Source organism: Diceros bicornis, chromosome 22, assembly GCF_020826845.1.
Source record: "Diceros bicornis minor isolate mBicDic1 chromosome 22, mDicBic1.mat.cur, whole genome shotgun sequence".
NCBI lineage: Eukaryota > Metazoa > Chordata > Mammalia > Perissodactyla > Rhinocerotidae > Diceros > Diceros bicornis.
This window is the reverse complement of record NC_080761.1, coordinates 27,068,433-27,085,448: the sequence shown is the minus strand read 5'-3', so window position 1 is coordinate 27,085,448 and position 17,016 is coordinate 27,068,433. Positions and strand designations below refer to the sequence as shown.

At 41.2% G+C, this 17,016-nt stretch overlaps 1 protein-coding gene across 3 annotated transcripts in view; it reads left to right on the top strand.

The window, feature by feature from the left end:
• The window catches only part of PUM3 (pumilio RNA binding family member 3), a 44,950-nt gene extending 37,526 nt beyond the window's left edge, over positions 1-7,424 (top strand). For all 3 annotated transcript variants that reach the window (XM_058565733.1, XM_058565734.1, XM_058565732.1), the window contains one exon: positions 3,012-7,424. In XM_058565733.1, coding sequence (XP_058421716.1) covers positions 3,012-3,144 — 133 coding nt within the window. In that variant the 3' untranslated portion in view covers positions 3,145-7,424. The remainder of the gene's footprint in view (positions 1-3,011) is intronic.
• Positions 7,425-17,016: the final 9,592 nt, after the last annotated feature.

The following is a 17,016-nucleotide window of genomic DNA, read 5'->3' as shown; positions in this document are numbered from 1 at the left end:
TCTGTAGCATTATTTTCACCATGATTAATTACAAATCTCAAAAAAAGAAATCCATATCAACTAGTTTACCTATTGGCATATAGCATTTTTTTTTTTGGCTAAAAATACACATTATTAAATAATAAGTCAATAGTCCAGCTAATATCACAACTCATAATCTGGTCCTCATTCCTGTAAGCCTGTTGCAACCCATTTACACACCCTGAGAGACAGATGTGGAAGAGACCATATGGTTTTTTTATTTTGTTTTGTTTTGTTTTTTCCCTTGCTCTTTTTAATTTAATTTAATTAATTATTTCTTTAGATTCCATATATAAGATCATACAGTATTTGTATCATTTGATTGTTTCACCACATTTATGGTTTTGACCAAAATGTAATTGTATTCTTTTTAATGAATTAGTCTTGTCCCTATGAAAACTATGACAGTTGTTTTTTAAGTCATGACTGACTTTACATGTAATTTTGTTTCATTATTTCACCTAGTCTAAAACTATTCTAGAAGCATTTGCTACTGAAGTCTGCATGCTAATCACTTATTTCTAATTAAAATGATAGAAAACTGATGATTTATGAATTGAGGCACATGCTCAACTTGTGTATTGTTCTCTAGGCGTAGTTATGTTGAGTTTATAATTTACAGGTCATTGAAATTTCCATGCATTCTATTCCCAGATGAAACACTTCTGTTAACAACATTCATTTTAAAATAGATTTGTATGTTGTTTTGAAACATTCACTGTTGATTTTTTCCCCCTGCTGTGTTACCGAGGTTTGGAAAAACATACCAATCTTAGTTTGAATTTCCTACAGTATTTCACATGCAGCATGCTATGCAATAAGTGTTTATTCAATGTATAATTTGATTTGGTACATATGTACTCATAAACATACACACTCCATACAAGCATTCATTTCTTCAGGTGTATCAGCATCTCCAAATGTATGGGTGATACAGATCATTTTGTTCATTTCTCATTCAAATTAGTTAATTTTCCAGTTGATGTTGGACAGCCAGAATCCATTAGCTGAAACATGAAATTTTTTGATAAGAATTTTTTTACCAGGCATTTGGAATGTTAATACCTACTGATACATTCTTTCATTGCACTTAATTAACTAAAAATTTTTCAGTGATGCCGTGAAATTAATTTATAAAGATTGCTCATCAATCAGAGCTCCCTTGGAGTGGATTTCAAACATAAGAAGGATACTATGGGTTTATTATGGAACACTACTTAGAATTGGAAAAGAGCAATTAATGTACTTGAGGTCTGAAGGAGGTTGGACTATAGATAACCTAACAATTGATTAATACAGTAATTATTTTTGTTTGGTTTTAGAATATTGTCATATGCTTGACGTGTTTGGTAAAATTCTCTGTTTATTTATATTTTACTTCAAACTTGTGCAATTTTTTCTTTTTTTTCCTAAATCTTTTTTACACTAAGTGAAAAAGCATTCTGAGTGAAAAAAGAAAATCAACCTTGTATGCAGTCTGAAAAATAACTGAAGGAAGCAGAATTCCCTAGCATTTAAAAGCATGAGCTCTAAACAGATGGCCTGGCTTCCAGGCCCAGCACAGTGTGGCCTTGGGTATATTATTCAGCTTTTCTGAACCTTAATTTTCTTGGCTGTAAAATTAGATTAATAATAATCCTAGGTTGTTATGAAAACTAAATGAGATGATGCATATAAAATGCTTAGCATTATGTCTAGTGTGTGTATTCAATAAATATTAACTTTATTACTATTATGCATTATGTGACTATGTGCTTAACGAAGGTATATAAAATAAAAACACCTAGTGAGTCACAAATCTGTTAAAAGGGCACTTTACTTTTCAACTTTTTCACCTTTGCAGGTGGCAAGCGCTATTTTTGCTTGTCTCCCGCAAACAGCGGAATGCTGCTTGGTGCTGCTAACTTAGCCTCCTCTTTATTGACATGATGGAAGTTATTGGGACTTTCAAAAATGCCAACTGATTTCTTTCTAGGAGGTGTTTCAGAGGTCAACATTTAAATGTGGTTGTGAAGAAGTGGGGGGAGACCAGGAAATTCAGCCCTGGCGTTCTGTGGCCAAGTGCCTGTGTCCCAGCCCCTGTTTACAGAGAAAGGGGCCTTCTTTTTACTAGCCTCCAGGACTCCATTCACTTGTTGGGGTAGAGCACTCCAGCAAAGTTTCAGAAAGTAGAGCTGATGTTATTTTGTTTAATGGATCCCATTTATTAAGTCCTACTCAGTGTCAGGCTCTGGTTAGGTGCTTTAAATACAAGATCATTTGAGCATCAAAAAACAACCCTGTGAGGTAGAAGGTGGATTCTGTTTTTGATCCCATTCTTCAGGTCAGGAAACTACGTCTTTAAGAATTCAAATAGCATGTTCTTGGTGGTACAGTTACTGAGTGGCAGAGTCAGGTTTTAAACGAGGCAGTTAAGCTCCAAGGTAAATCTCTTCACCCCTTCACTGAATGTTTGAGCTACAGAGTTCAGTAAGAAGGCCCTTAACTGCTTGTGTTTCATGCCCCCACCTTTCCTCTGTGTGCACCCATTCACTCATGTTACTTCAGTCGCTCATTGAGCATTTCTTGGCCTTCTGCTCTATACGTGTGATGCTGTGAAGGAAATACAGGGTCCCTGCTCTTGAGTTTATCTGGGTGAAAAAGGAAAGATAGAAGACATGTGATAAATAATTTTAGGGCATTGTGTTAGTCCTAAGATAATCAAAGTGAAAGGAGAACCAATTCTGTATGGGACACAGTTGCTTCTACATTTGCTTGAGTGACTCCACCAGTAAGATTATAAAATGTTTTTTATTTATGTGGTTTTAGAATATGGGCTACAGGCCCCCATCATTCATCTTATGAATGAAAAAAATGTATTATAGTTACAAAACTTGTCTCACAAGTCAATGAATTTTTTATACTGTGGGTGCAGATAGTATTTGCAGATGATCTAGGAATTTTTATGAAATTTAATTTTTTGTTTGTTAATTTTTGTCTTCTGTCTTCAGCCTTCTCCAGAGTTCTGATCAAGAAGTTGCAAACAAAGTCAAAGCTGGACTGAAAAGCCTGATTCCCACATTGGAAAAAAACAAAAGCATCAGCAAAGGAATAGAAACTCTGCTTGAAAAACTGACCACATAGGTGGAAGCAGTTAAGAACAAGATGAAATCATTTTTCCTGTTCTGTTCCATTTTCCCAGTGTGGAAAAGAAGGGCTAGGGTCCACCTTATTGGTAATTTGGGTGCTCCGTAGATGTGTTTCTTCTTTGTGTAAGAATCTATTTATAAAATGTTTTCTAAAAATGGTGTTTTTTTTAAATCCTAGCCATCTCCTTTGTCATATGGAGTAGTAAGTAAATCACAATATGAGGCAGTAAGGTAAAAGGTTTAACAGTCGTATACAGTGGGACCAACCAAATATATTTAAAGTAGTTGTGTGAGTTGATTCAGGGGAGAAGATATCTTTAGTGAGCAGTAGTCTCAGAAGGCTTCCTAGAGGAGGTGGGACTTGAGAGGACCTCAAAGGAAGGCAAGATGTGGAAAAGAAGAGCCAAGGGGAGTCTTTGGTGGGAGTAGTGAGGTGGAAGTTAATGCTTTTGAACTGAACTTTGGGAATCATTAGGGCCTTGATGAGTACAGGGAGGGGGCTACTCTACAACCAGGGCAGCTGCATTCCTAGCTGCCTTATGGGTTGGGTTCCATGCTAGATTTGGCTTGAAAGCCACTCGAGTACATTAAGGCTTGTAGGGACACATGTGCTAGATGAATTAGGGGATCACAGTGGGTGGCAGTGTTAAGGTCAAGGTCACTGGGAAAATCTCCCTGTCTTTGGATCTGGGCCTTCCAAGTAAATAGCTCCTTATGATGAGACTTTCTCCCTTGGGACCATCCCTAAAATAGTTGAAGCCTATAGGGTTTGAATTAGAAGGAAGGATGTTCAGAGAAAACTTTTAACAAAAGCAGCAATCCTTCCCCTGCCCCACTCCACACCCCTGCCTTGCCCTCCCCAGAAGCAACTACTTCCAATTTCTTTTATCTGTGCTAAGTTTTGTTTTGTTGTTTTTTTTGTGTGTGTAAGGAAGACTAGCCCTGAGCTAACATCCGATGCCAATCCTCTTTTTGCTGAGGAAGACTGGCCCTGGGCTAGCATCCGTGCCCATCTTCCTCTACTTTATATGGGACGCCGCCACAGCATGGCTTGACAGGCGGTGCATCGGTGCGCGCCCCAGATCTGAACCTGCTAACCTTGGGCCGTCGAAGCAGAGTGCATGCACTTAACCACTGGGCCACTGGGCCGGCCCCTGTGCTAAGTTTTTAAATATAAAGTTTTTAGTTTTTTGGGTTTTTTTTTTAATATATCAGTTTTAGGCATTTTCTTTTGACTTCCTATTATGGGGAAATACAGATTAAGACTTTTCACCACTACTGTTCCCTCATTTCTTTTCTGTCTTCCCAATAGAATCGCGTCATTTTGGGTAAACTAGGGTTTACATGTTGATGCCAACAAATTGTTAAATACCGAATTAAGTAGTGGACTGTTATTACATTTCCTATACCATTTTATTTCTTTTGGAATTAATAATTGCCTCACTTATTTTCATTTGCTTACTCTTCTACGTTCCTATTATTTTTCCCAAACTTTTCATCAGAATTGCTTGAACTGTTCTCTAGCAGGCACCATTTTCCTCTTTTCTTTCAGCCTAGTAAGGTTCCCGTAGAGTCATGGTGTCCACCTTTTCCCCATGGCTACAGTACCCTGACTGGCCTGATTCAGTGTTTCCCACCCAGTATGCCTCGAGCGGGTCATAGAAATGCTGAGATTTTAACAGCCTCATCTGTTGCTCCACCAGGCCATACAAGCATTTCCGTTCTGTGACTTGTGCAAAAGAGCACTGGTGTGAACTAATCCTGGGGGCCTGTCCCTTAAGTCAGTGATGGATTTAGGCAGGACCCTGGCCAGTGAACCTTGGAAGTTAAGTGGTCTTCCTGGGAAAGGTTTCTTAGAGCTCAGACCCACAAGGAAGAGTCCCTTTCCTGCTGGCAGACTTCAGTTTGTGCAGATTGGATGCTTAGAGCTGTTGAGCTATCTTGCAGCCATGAGAGAAGGTAGAAAGCATCCTGAGGATGGCTGAGCAAAAGATGGAAAGAATCTGGAACTTTGATGATGTTGAGCTGTGGAATAAATCAACTCCTGGAGCTGCCGTCCTCCTGAACTTCTGGCTCATAAAATGTCCCGTTTATCATTAAGGCCATTTTGGATTGGATCTTTAGAAACTTGCAGCTAAAAGTGTGCTAACCTCTCTCTGAACACTAATTTCTACACTCTCCAACACGTGAAGTCAGCTGGCAGACATCCCTGCTGGAGCCAGCTGGCTTTCTGGATGTCCTGAAGAACTGCACAACCATCGTCCTGGGCCCTTCCTTCATTTCTCTTATGGAAAGCCCATTTCTAGGATCCCATGCATTTCTTTTTTCTGGCTTAACACCCTCTTTTGAATGGGGCACAATCTTTAGTAACTTCGGGGAAAGAGTGCATGTGAGGTAAAATTTTCAAGTCTCAGTGTCTTTGTTCTGCCCTTTCATATCTGGGTACCTAGTTTAGCTGGACATAGAATTCTAGGTGGAAATTAATTTTGCCTCAGAATTTTGAAGGCGTTGGTCAATATTTTCTTTGGCTTGCAGAGTTGCTATGGATGTCCAGTGCCATCCTTATTCTCAGTCTTCCATATGTGACCTTTTTTGGGTGGAGGGAAGGGCTTCTCTGAGAAGTTACAGGACTTCTTCTATCCCCAGCCTTATCTTTCAGGATCATGTGCATTGGTGTGTGTCGTGTGTCTATTGTTCATTCTTCATGCTTGCACTTGTTGACCATTTTAGTCAGAAAAGCAAAGTCTTTCCATTCTGCGAGCTATATTTGTATTGTTTCTCTGATTTTTTTTTTCCCCCTCTCTGTTTTCTCTATTCTTTCTTTTTGGAACTCCTGTTTTTCAGATTTTATATGCTCTTTTGCTTCCTCTGATTTTCTTTCTCAATTGTTTGGCTTTTTTGTTTTGCTTTCTGCGTAAGGTATTTCCTTTGCTTTCTCTGCCAGCCCTTCCATTGAAGTGTTCCCTTCTTGTTCCTTCGATGAAATATCTCTTACATCTCTGGGGATGTTGTATTTTATGTTTGTTTTGTTTTACTTTGCTTTTTCTATTTTCTGTTGTCTTCACTTTTGGTTTATTTTGGCCTCTCATGTTTGAGGCTTTCTTGGAAAGATCTTTGGCTCTCCTTATATACTTAAAACACTTAAAACTGATCAGAAAGGGGACAAGCCCAACCTGTTCTCTACTGGTGACTCTTCATTGCACAGGTGATTAGGTGTGGATGCTGCTGTTTCACTGGAGCCCTCCAGATGTTAGGATCTGTAGGCCTTTTGCCTGGGGCCATTCAGTGCATCCAGAGAGAAATCCACCTGGCAGCCAGTATTCTGGTTGCTCAACAGTCAGTGTGCAGATTTAAATTAACCCACCTACTTTGAGTACAGTGCCTTGCCCTCATACTCTTTTGTACCTGGGGCTCCTAGTCTGGAGAAATTAAACCAGCGTGAGTCCACAAAATAAACTCTCAGCCTCTGCCAAGGTGCAGAGTGGCAATCAACCAGTTTCAGCCAATTTCCCTGTTTTCCATCCCAGGCCTCACCCCGGCTTTCCCCAGTACTTAGCACCTCTAATTGCTGGGATTTTCCGTGCATCACGGTGAGAATTAACTTGTCCTCTGCATGCACTTGATGTTCAGCTTTCTCAGCCCTGCTGCTTTGTCCACAGCTTCCTGTTCTTCCCAGTATTTGCCGCTGTTGCTCACCCACTGATGGCTTCTCGCCTGTTTACTTTGTTCTTGTGAATTTACACCATTTTTATTCTTAGCAGAAATCAACCGATGTTTTTAACCAGACTGAAAACTGAGTGGAGGGTGTATTTTCCGTGGAAGAGCTTACTGAATTTAAGAATGTCTTTAATTTTCAAATTCGGCTTTTTGTGGTTTTCAAATTGCACCAACCCCATGCTTTTCCCAGGGATCAGACATTGCCTAGAAGGAAGGAGAACCCCGTTTTCCCTTTAAGCCTGGGGTAATGTGTATAATGGAATTAGGGCCCTTGTAGGAAATGCCTTTCTGTGTGCCTAAACTCAAAGGACTGGCTCTTTAAAATGAGATGGCACTTGTGTTGCTATTTTCAGTGAAACTTTGAAAAGGTTACATCTTAATTATAGCAGATTAATCACTCGTAAGAGTAAATCTTGTAAAGATGAGGGTGTGTATTTTTAGAATAATGGTTAAGAGAGCACAAGGTCTCAAAAAAAGCAACAGTTAATACTGAGCCCCTAATCATAAACTATTTCTATACCAAAACTAATGAACTAAGTAAACAAACATAAAAATCTGCCACTTGAGCTCTTTTCTCTGGTATTGTTTAACCTAAGGAAACTAAGTTTATAATCATCTCCATCTTTTGTGGGCTGAATTTGTCCTCAAGTTTGTATGTTGAAATCCCAGCCCTCCAGTACCTCAGAATGTGACTATTTTTAGAGATAGTGCCTTCAAAGAGGTAACTAAAGTAAAATGAAGTCATATGCATAAGCCCTAATCCAATATGACTGGTGTCCCTGTAAGAGGAGATTAGGACACACATATAGAAAAGACCATGTAAAGACAGAAAGAGAAGATGGCAATCTACTAGCCAAGAAGAGGCCACCAAATGAAACGAACCTGCTGACACCTTCATCTTGGACTTCCAGCCTCCAGAAACTATGAGAAGATAAATTTCTGTTGTTTAAGCTACTCAGTTTGTGGTATTTGTTAGGCAGTCCTAGCAAACTAATACACCATCCATCCTTTTCTAAATTTAAAAATACCACCACCAAAGTGCTGCAAATTCCCTAACCTTTTGCCAAGATGCATTCTTACGGTTTTTAAATGAACGGTTAACCAGGAGATACAATATGCTCTTTGGATTGCGTGTCTTATGAATAGTAACTAAGTGGCTGCTCTGTTCTGCATTCCAAAGTGTGCAAACACACACTGATTGCTGTGTGCATGTTTGTACCCGAAACAGTGCCTCGGAAGACAGCACCAATGTTTCCACTCCCATCCCTATAAAGGAGTGGTGTGTGGAATCTCATCAAAATGTTTCATCCAATTTTTAAACATGGACTCATGCCCATTGCTGAATGGAAGTGGACTAAGAGAGCTGCAAAAGCATGATAATGAGAAATTTTGGTCCGGGCTCTTTTGTTCTTAGGGGAACTAATTATATCTTGGGAGAAAATATTTAGCTCTTAGTTGTGCCTGATATGTGATGACTACTTGAGAGGAAGGTGGTAGCAATCTGGTAAGGTTATGAGAATCATCTGACTTTGTGTTCTTAATGACTATAATTAAGCTTAGTGAATAATTTAAATACTTTAAATGACTTCCAGATGTTTGAAAACAGACTTTCCTTTTAGATAGAAATCCTCTTGCATTTAAAACTCATATTCTTATTGATATACCTACCAATAAACACATTGACTTGCTGTTATTACATTCAGCAGTAGGCAGTGATAGAACAAACGTGATTCTTAAAGACTTGGGTAACACCAAGAAAGTGGTTTTGAGGAAATGGACAAGTCTTGGGTTTTGTTTTTCTTGCCAAATCAGCTATTCTGCCCTATCTCTATTGCTTAATATGTAAGTCTAGTTCTAAATATAGATCTGTTGGAATCTGCTGTGTCTGCTTGTACTAATAACCTGGTGGACATACGTTTTGGTCTGGCTGACACCTCCTTGGGGGTTCTCCTTCTCCCATATTTCGCAGTCATCTTATTTGGGTGGGGCGAATCCTTCATAACCTGCCCCCACCGGGTGCACATGACCCAGGCCTCCCAAATCACAACACCATTCCCTTGGCCATGATGATTAATGGGTTAATGGGTGAAGTACTCTTATTGATAAGCAGCATCAAATGAGAATCTGGCGTGGGACCAGAGCATAGAGTTCTAGGGCTTCTGTGAGAGAAATGGTGAAAGATGCTCTCTTTCCTCTGGGATGTTAACTGTGTTTCTTCAATTCTAAAAATGCACTTTTTTTTTTTCATTTTAGCAAATCTGAAAGGATGCATCTTACAGTTGGTAAATTAATAGTATTTCATCTTTTCCTCTCTCTCTACATAAGCCTGCTCTGCTTTTCTGTAGTAGCTTTTTACCCCTCTCAAAACTTTCATTTTTTGCTGGACTCCTACGTGTCTTCTGCTGTATCTTTGCACACAAATACCACTTGGGAAAATGAAAATCAGGTAGAATTAGAGGCAGTATAGGATAGTGGCTAGGAGCGCCAGCCCAAAACCACATTGTAATTTAAAGCCTGGCTCTGTTAGCTGGGCATGCTTGGGCAAGTTACATAACCTCTCTGCTTCAGTTTTCTCATTTATAAAAAGATGATGACGCACACTTCACTGGATCACTGTAAGAATTAAATGAGTTTGTATATGTAAAGGACCTAGAACTGGGCCTGACTCACAGATGGTGCTCACTCCCAAAGCCAGGCTTGCAGATGGGCAGATAGAATCATGGGAGATGTGGGACTTGCTGGAAAGGCGACTGACAACTCTGAAAGTCATGACTTGGAAATCAAATAAAGTTCCCATCTTTGAGATTTTTAACATCAAACTTTTCAACAACCCTTATCCCAAAATGCAAAATTATACTCGTACTTTTGAGTATATATTGGCTAAGAAATCACTTAGAAACTTCCATGAATTCATTACCATTTTTAGGGACATACTGTACAATTTAAAACAGCCATGTACATTTGAAGAGCAGTCAGCGTGTGAGCCATCATTCCATTTGTAGTTAGTGCCTGGGTTTGTGGGCCCCTTGCAGTCACTTCTGCCCGCTGGTTAGGAAGCAGAGGGTGAAAGCACTTGAGCCCAAATTGACTCCTTTTAGAAGGCAGATAACCCTGGTAGGAACAGCACCTTTAGCTGTTGCCTGTGATTAACACCTTCCTTGGAGTCTGTCAACTTGCTCAAGTAGAATGCTGAGAGCTAGACAGGGTGGAAAGGGAGTTTGTTTCCTTGGGGAAGGGGGGAGGGGTAATCAGAGGTCACTTTCCTGAGAAGTAGGGGGTTTTCAACTTGTGTAGTGGTCTTGGCATCCAGAGATGGAGTGTGGGTCAGCACTAGGAGACAAAGGGGGCAACTCCAGGTGATTATTCTGTAGAGGAAAGAGCCTTGGACTTCGGGAAACTTGGACCCACTTGCTAGGCAGGTGATCTTGGTTCTCAGTTTCCTCATCTATAAAACAAGCCACCTGCCTCATGTTCCCTCAATTTACAAAGACTGGTTTAAAACAATCAGATTCTCTACAAATGTGAGGGGTTGATAGCAGTACCACAGTGAAAAGCACTTGGAGTTTGTTTTCAGAAGATCTAGCTTTGAGACTTGGCCCTGGCTCTGGCCAAGGATGTAGGTAAGTTGCAATCTTTATGAACCTCTGTTTTCGTATCTGTGAGAATAGAGATAATACCTGAAAATCGCAGAGGGTTGGAGTGAGAATCAAATGTAATTGTGTACGTGCAAGTGCCTTGTTAAACTCTAGGTGTTTATGATTCCCCAACTAGATCAGATATTCTTTGCCTTGTTTGGTTCCCAAGTCACAGGGTTGCAGTGTACAGATAAAAATAAAAAAACAAGAAACTCTACTACTATTAAGTAAAATTATCCAAAGCCTAGAAATAAAGCAAAAAGATTTGCCCCATTCAAAGACATACTATTGCATGGTCTACAAAACCACAAGGCTATTTGACTTTTCTGAGAGAATGTAACCTTGTTTCACATACTGTTCTATTAATTAGGGTCCAGATTCTGGAAAGGTGGTGGATCATAATATGTAGAATATCAATAAGTTGCAAACAATTTCTGTCCAAAGTAGAGACAACTCCAAAGACTACAGTGTTATTGCCCTGTAGAATATTACTGCAATCTTATTCTAGTGATCTTTCTTTCATGGAATATATATATGTTTTGGAGGAGGAAAAAATAATTTCCTCTCTATCTTTCTAAGTTCTTCTAAGCTACCTTTCTAAACTGGAGCCCTTGTAGCAAAAGACAGATTAACAAGAGAAAGGCATACAAATGTATTTAAGTTCTGCGCGACGTGGGAGCCTCCATAAGGAGATGAAGATCTGAAGAAGCAGTTAAACCTGAGCGTTTTTCTGCTGGGTTTGATGAAGCCTGGACAGTCAGGGGAAAATGTGATAGGACATAAAGGGTATAAGCTAAGTGTAGTCAACTGGGGGAGAGAGCAGGGCCCGCTCGTTCAGGTTCCTCTCAGCATCCTCCGTCTTCAGAGATCAGGGGGCTCCTGTTCCTTCAGGTTTAGAGAGGGCACCTCTCACATGAGGATCATAGGACCTGCTTCACGGGAAGTGCAGAAAGTCCTTCCCACACCTGCCGTTCCTCAAATTCCTTCAGCTTAAGCATTCAGTGTGCCAAGGTGCCATATTTTGGGGTAGCATGTCCCAAACCCCATCAATATATATAGCTTTACCACCCTGCTGGGTTTCTCGTTAATGAGTTACAGTGTCTTAGATGCATCTTATATGTTTGTATGAGAATCATGTTTTTAATGTTCTGAAAATAATACCTTTGACTTTACAAAGTAGCTTTTTGTTTCTGTATTGCACTTTAGATGTAATTATGTTATTTTGCAGCCTTTTAGTATAACAAACCCTAGGAGATGTATTCACTCCCTTTCTAAACAGTATCAGCCAGTCGATGCCCATTTCCCGAACAGGAGAAGCCAACTATTTCCACTTCCCATTTTGTCAACTGCAGTCATGATGTGACTATTTTGTGGAAAGCTATTCTGTTACATTTAGATTGCATTTCAAGCTTAATTTGTTTTAAAGAAAGCTTTAGATAGTTATAGTTTCAGTTACTGACTAATATTTAAACTTCTCACCAGCTTGAGATTTTTAAGGGAGATTCTATAATTGAGGAAAGTAAGGGTCTGATGGAAGAATTTCCCCTTTCTAATTAAAAGACCAAAGTCAGGTAATATTATCCATCTGTAACTTACTTGTGAATTGTTTGAACCAAGAAAAGCTGTGAAAGAAAAAGCAGGCAACAAGATGGGAAAGTTTATTGCAAGACTTAGGTGAGCAAAAAGTACAGCAAAAAAATCCAGCAATACTTCGATGAAAAATGAGCTACTTCAAGTTAAAATGTCTCTCTAGAGAATCTTCTTAAGGTAAAGTTCTGCCAAGACAAGACCAGAAGCACAGTCAGAAAGACATGAAATTCCAGCAAGGGGAGAGGAGTACGTTGGCAGCCCATATTAAGTCAGTCGGCAATGAAAATGAAAGATTGAAAAGAAAATATCTATGGTGCCTGCATGTGATATGTCTTTAAATCTTGGTGTTTTCTGTTTTTCATACTCTTAAGATAGCTTCTATCTGTGCTTGATTTATAAATATATTTCCTGTCCCCATGACCCCAGAGGTTCCGCCCCAGAGGTACAGGTGCTGCCCACTGGTTCCATTCCCTGCCTCTTGCCTTCCCCTGGGTGTGCCCTGGACTTGGCCAGAGGTGCAGGGTGAACCAAGGGGAGGGAGAGAGACCAGCCATTCAGGGGGACAACTCCAGGGACTTAAGCGGAAGGAGTACCCCGCCCCCCTCCACAAGGGCTGTGGTGGGAGAGGCATGTTCTGACTCCCATAGAAGCAGGTAATACCTTGTGCTTTGATTCCATAATATAACATTCTGCATTTGGGATAAGGTGAGAAACAGCTCGACAAAAGGCTTTTGAGGGCTGGCCTAGGAATCAAAGGATTATTACACTACAGGGAAAAGATCTGTGGACAGATATGAGCTCTAGTCCCCAACCTGCCGATAGCTCACGTGGTTTTCAGATGGGATCCTTGAAGACCGGGGGTGCCCTGAGAGGCCTGGGGGGCTGCACTGTGGTGGGAGGTGGGGGCAGGGCAGGTGGGGCTCTTGACCGACCTCCTGGGCTCCAACCAGAGCAGCCCCGGTTATGTCTGTCTAACGTCTTCAGATTTGGAACAGGGTGCTACCGTTAAAAGCAAAGTTAGAAAACCCTGATCAGTGTCATCTGGAGATGACATCCTTTTCTAGATGAAACCGTCCGTGATTGCCTGACTGCCATCACCTGCACTGTCCTCAGTGCCCATGCAGTCAGCCAGCAGTGCCAGGAAGGAAGAAGAGGGTGGAAGCAGGTTTCCTGTGAAGCCAATGAGGCTTAAGCATCAATGCCTCTTGCTTGCTGGGCTTTGCAAAGCCTGCTACCTAATTGTGTATTCATAATTTAATAATTTTTTTCCTGAGGGGAGATCCTAAATTGTACAAGCTTCAGGCCCCACAAACCCTGGATCCTCCCTTGCATTAGGCCCGAGCTTATTAATGTGCAGACACCACTGCAGACCTGTCCTAATGAACTGGTAATGCAGTTTTAGGAAGAACAATCCAGCCATTTGGAGGAAGATGGGGGTTGCTTTGCAAGCTCAACCTTATAAAGTGGTGGCAAAATCAGTGTTATATTCCTGCTAATGAGGAATGGGTATAAAATATCAGTATTACTCGTCTTCTTTCATCTCCACCACCACCACTGTTATCAGAGTAGCATAGCTTTGAGGCTAAGAACACAGGATCTGCAGATAAACTGCCTCGGTTGAAATTCTGCTCCATCGCTTCCTAGTTATGTGACATCAGGCACATTAACCAACCTCTGCAAGCGCCGGTTTTTGCATCTACAGAATGAGAATAATTCCCCAATAAGAATTTCCCATAGAATTGTGAAAGTTAAACAAGATACTGTCATATGATATATTTAACGCAGTGCCAGAACACATAGAAAGCACTCATAAGTTTTAGTTTTCCTTATTACCATCATTGAGTGATTAGTTAAGGCAAAACAACTAGTTTCCTGTCTCAGTACCTCAGAAACAGAACCCTGATTTTTAGCGTGGTGATCTGTGTCCAACTCAAAGACCACATTTCCAGCCGTCTTCACAGAAATGTTTTTTGCCAATGCCATGTAAGAGGAAGTGTTGTGTTCAGACAGGAAGTCACGTTAAATGAGAGTGAGTGCCCTTCTCTGGTCTTGTCTTCATCCTACTCATTTGAACTTAGATGTGATGGGTGGAACTCCAGCAGCTATATTGGGTCATGTGGGCAAGATTTTTACCCTAGGGATGAAGGAGTGGTGAGCAGAAGGGAGTCTGGGTCTCTGGCAATGTCATGGAATTGCTATTCTAGCCTTGGACTGCCTAATTCTCATTTTAATAAGGCAGTGTTCTCGAATCAACTGGAGGGCTTGTTAAAACAGATTTCTAGCCCCCACCTCTGAAGTTTCTAATTCAGTAGGTATGGTTTGGAGCCCAAGAGTCTGCATTTTTAATAAGCTTGCAGATGAAGTAGATGGTGCTGGTCCCAGGACCATGTTTTGAAAGCCAAGATTTTATGTGTTAGGGAAATAAACTTCCCTCTTGTTTAAGCCTCTAGTATTTTGGGCTATTCTGTTATTAAAGATAAGTCTAATACATTATTTAACTTCGGTAACTAACTCTCCTTGCTCTGTTAAGTGATAATGAGCAGCAAAATGATTAAAATGCCACTCAAAGTGAAGCAGAGAGATGGCGTGAATTGCAACTTGAATTGTTGGCCTCTGCACCATTCATTCGTCAAATGAGTACTGAGCACCTAGTATGTGCTAGGCATACACAAAAATAACTAAGCCACAGACCATCATTTAACAGTGGTTACCTCCTAGCTAATACTCATGTGGAAATCAGTTAAGTCAGGCTCATTATAACCAATGTCTGCAAGAGAGTGATGAACTAAGCCAATGATTTCCCATCACTCAATTAGTCTGGAGGGACCCAGGGGCACAGTGCTGGAGGGGCCTTTAGAGACTGTCAAATGCTGTGGTAATCAACCTCACCTGTACATTAGAATTACTTGAGAATACTGATGCCTGGGGCCATTCTCCAGGGATTCTGACCTAATTGGTCTCGGGTGGCCCTGGGTACCTGGATTGTTGCAAGTTCCCTTTGTGATTCCAGTGTGCATCCTAGGTTGAAAACCACTGATCTAACCCAACCCAGAGGGATGAGATGACTGTCCCAAGGCGACACAGAGGGTCAGAGGCGGATCTCCTGCTATCCAGCCAAGCGCTCTTCAGATGGCTGGCTCTGGAAACCTGCTGCCAGGTTAATTCTCCCTCGCCCTTCGTTATCAGTAACATAGGATGTGCGGTGCTATAAGCACACGTCTGCTCCCAGCTCAGTGACAGAGAGCTCTCTGTAGCTCTTCAGTTTCCCTAACAAGATTTTCCTTGGTGACAGGGAAACAGATCATTTTAATTAGCATTAGGTAATGGATTTAAATAGCGTTCAAGTAATTCCAAAATCTCCCTTAACTGCCCTAAATAACATCACGCAGGAGGTGCTCTAGTGGGATTTATTGTTGGGAAATATCTGTGGTAAGGACACAGTGAAGTCTCCTTACATGGGATTATTTTCCCTAGTTATCCTTGGAACACATAGTTGGGTTAGAACCAGAGGCTATCAGAGCTGCGGGGACTTAAATGTCATCTGGTGTCCTCACCCCTTATCGGATGTATGACCTCACCCCTTATCGGATGTGCACATCTCCTCATCCACTTGTCCCTGTGATATGGCGGTGACCCTCAGCTGAGACCCTGCTGGTAACCGGGAGTTCCTTCTCAATCTCCTGAGAAGCCTCCTCCACGCAGAAAGGCCTTCTTACACTCAGCTGAGAAGGTCCCCCTGTAACTTTCCCCCTGACCCCAATTCTGCTCTCTGGGAATTCATTCCCTGCCCGTCACTGCCAAAGGAGCAGGGCCACATCTCGGGGGGCTTCCTAAGGGATTTGAATGGATGTTGTGTTTGTGATGAATACTACTGCTGTTAGTCTCTGATTGAAAGGACTGGGAAAATAACGCATTGTCCTGTGGCCCTGAAAGAGCTTGCAAGTAGGTTTCCCCTCCCCCTACATTTCTGTGAAATCGGCAGTGGGTATTTTTGATTCACAGTTCTCTGAAAGGAAAAAGGAAAGGAAAAATCTTGGCAACCTTTAAGCCATTAGGCTGTGGGCGTGCTCTTCTTGTTATTATGGTGGTAGTGTCTCCTGGGTCATATTCTGATTTAGAAAGAGGAGCTGCCTTCTCCTCCTAACTGGCCCACCCTCACTGCGGACAAGCTTTTTATGGTAACAGGAGTCGGTCACGTACCATTGCATGAGCCAAAGACTCTTAGGTTCCAGTTTTCTTGCATCTTTTGAACATAAATTTCAGAAAGTGAAATAGTAAAAGACAGTTACTCAATGGCTTTTCTATGGGCCAAGATAAAAGTATTAATTTTGCTTGGTGTCTACTTTAAAAAAGTAGAATTTTTGGAGTTATAAGACTTGTTAGAGGTACTATACAATCACATCCCATGTTTCTTTAAGTTAACAATTGCTCAGACTCCAACTTGTGTACTGCCGTACAATTTTGACGCTGATCAGCCAGAGTTAATGTCAGACTCCATAGGTTTAAGGGTACGGTCCCCAACAAGACTGCCCTTTCTTCAGATGCCAGCCACACTTTGGGAGTCCCCAGGCCACCCGCACTTCTGACCACTGGCTACAAATTCAGAGGTTCCCATCAGGTTCAATAATTTACTAGAATGACTCACAAAACTCAGGGAAGCATAGGCTTACGACTACAGTTTTATTACAAAGGGTACAAATCAGGACTAGCCAAATGAAGAGACGCATAGAGTGAGGTGTGGGAGGGTCCCCAGTGCAGCGCTTCTTTGCCCTCTCCCAGTGGAATCAGAGCGCTTTACCTTCTCAGCACATCAATATATTCACCAATCAGAAAGTCCCACTCTGTTCCATGTCTAGAGTGTTTACTGGGGTTTTGTCATGTGGGCATGATTGATTGAAGTATTGGCAATGTGATTTAACTTTTTC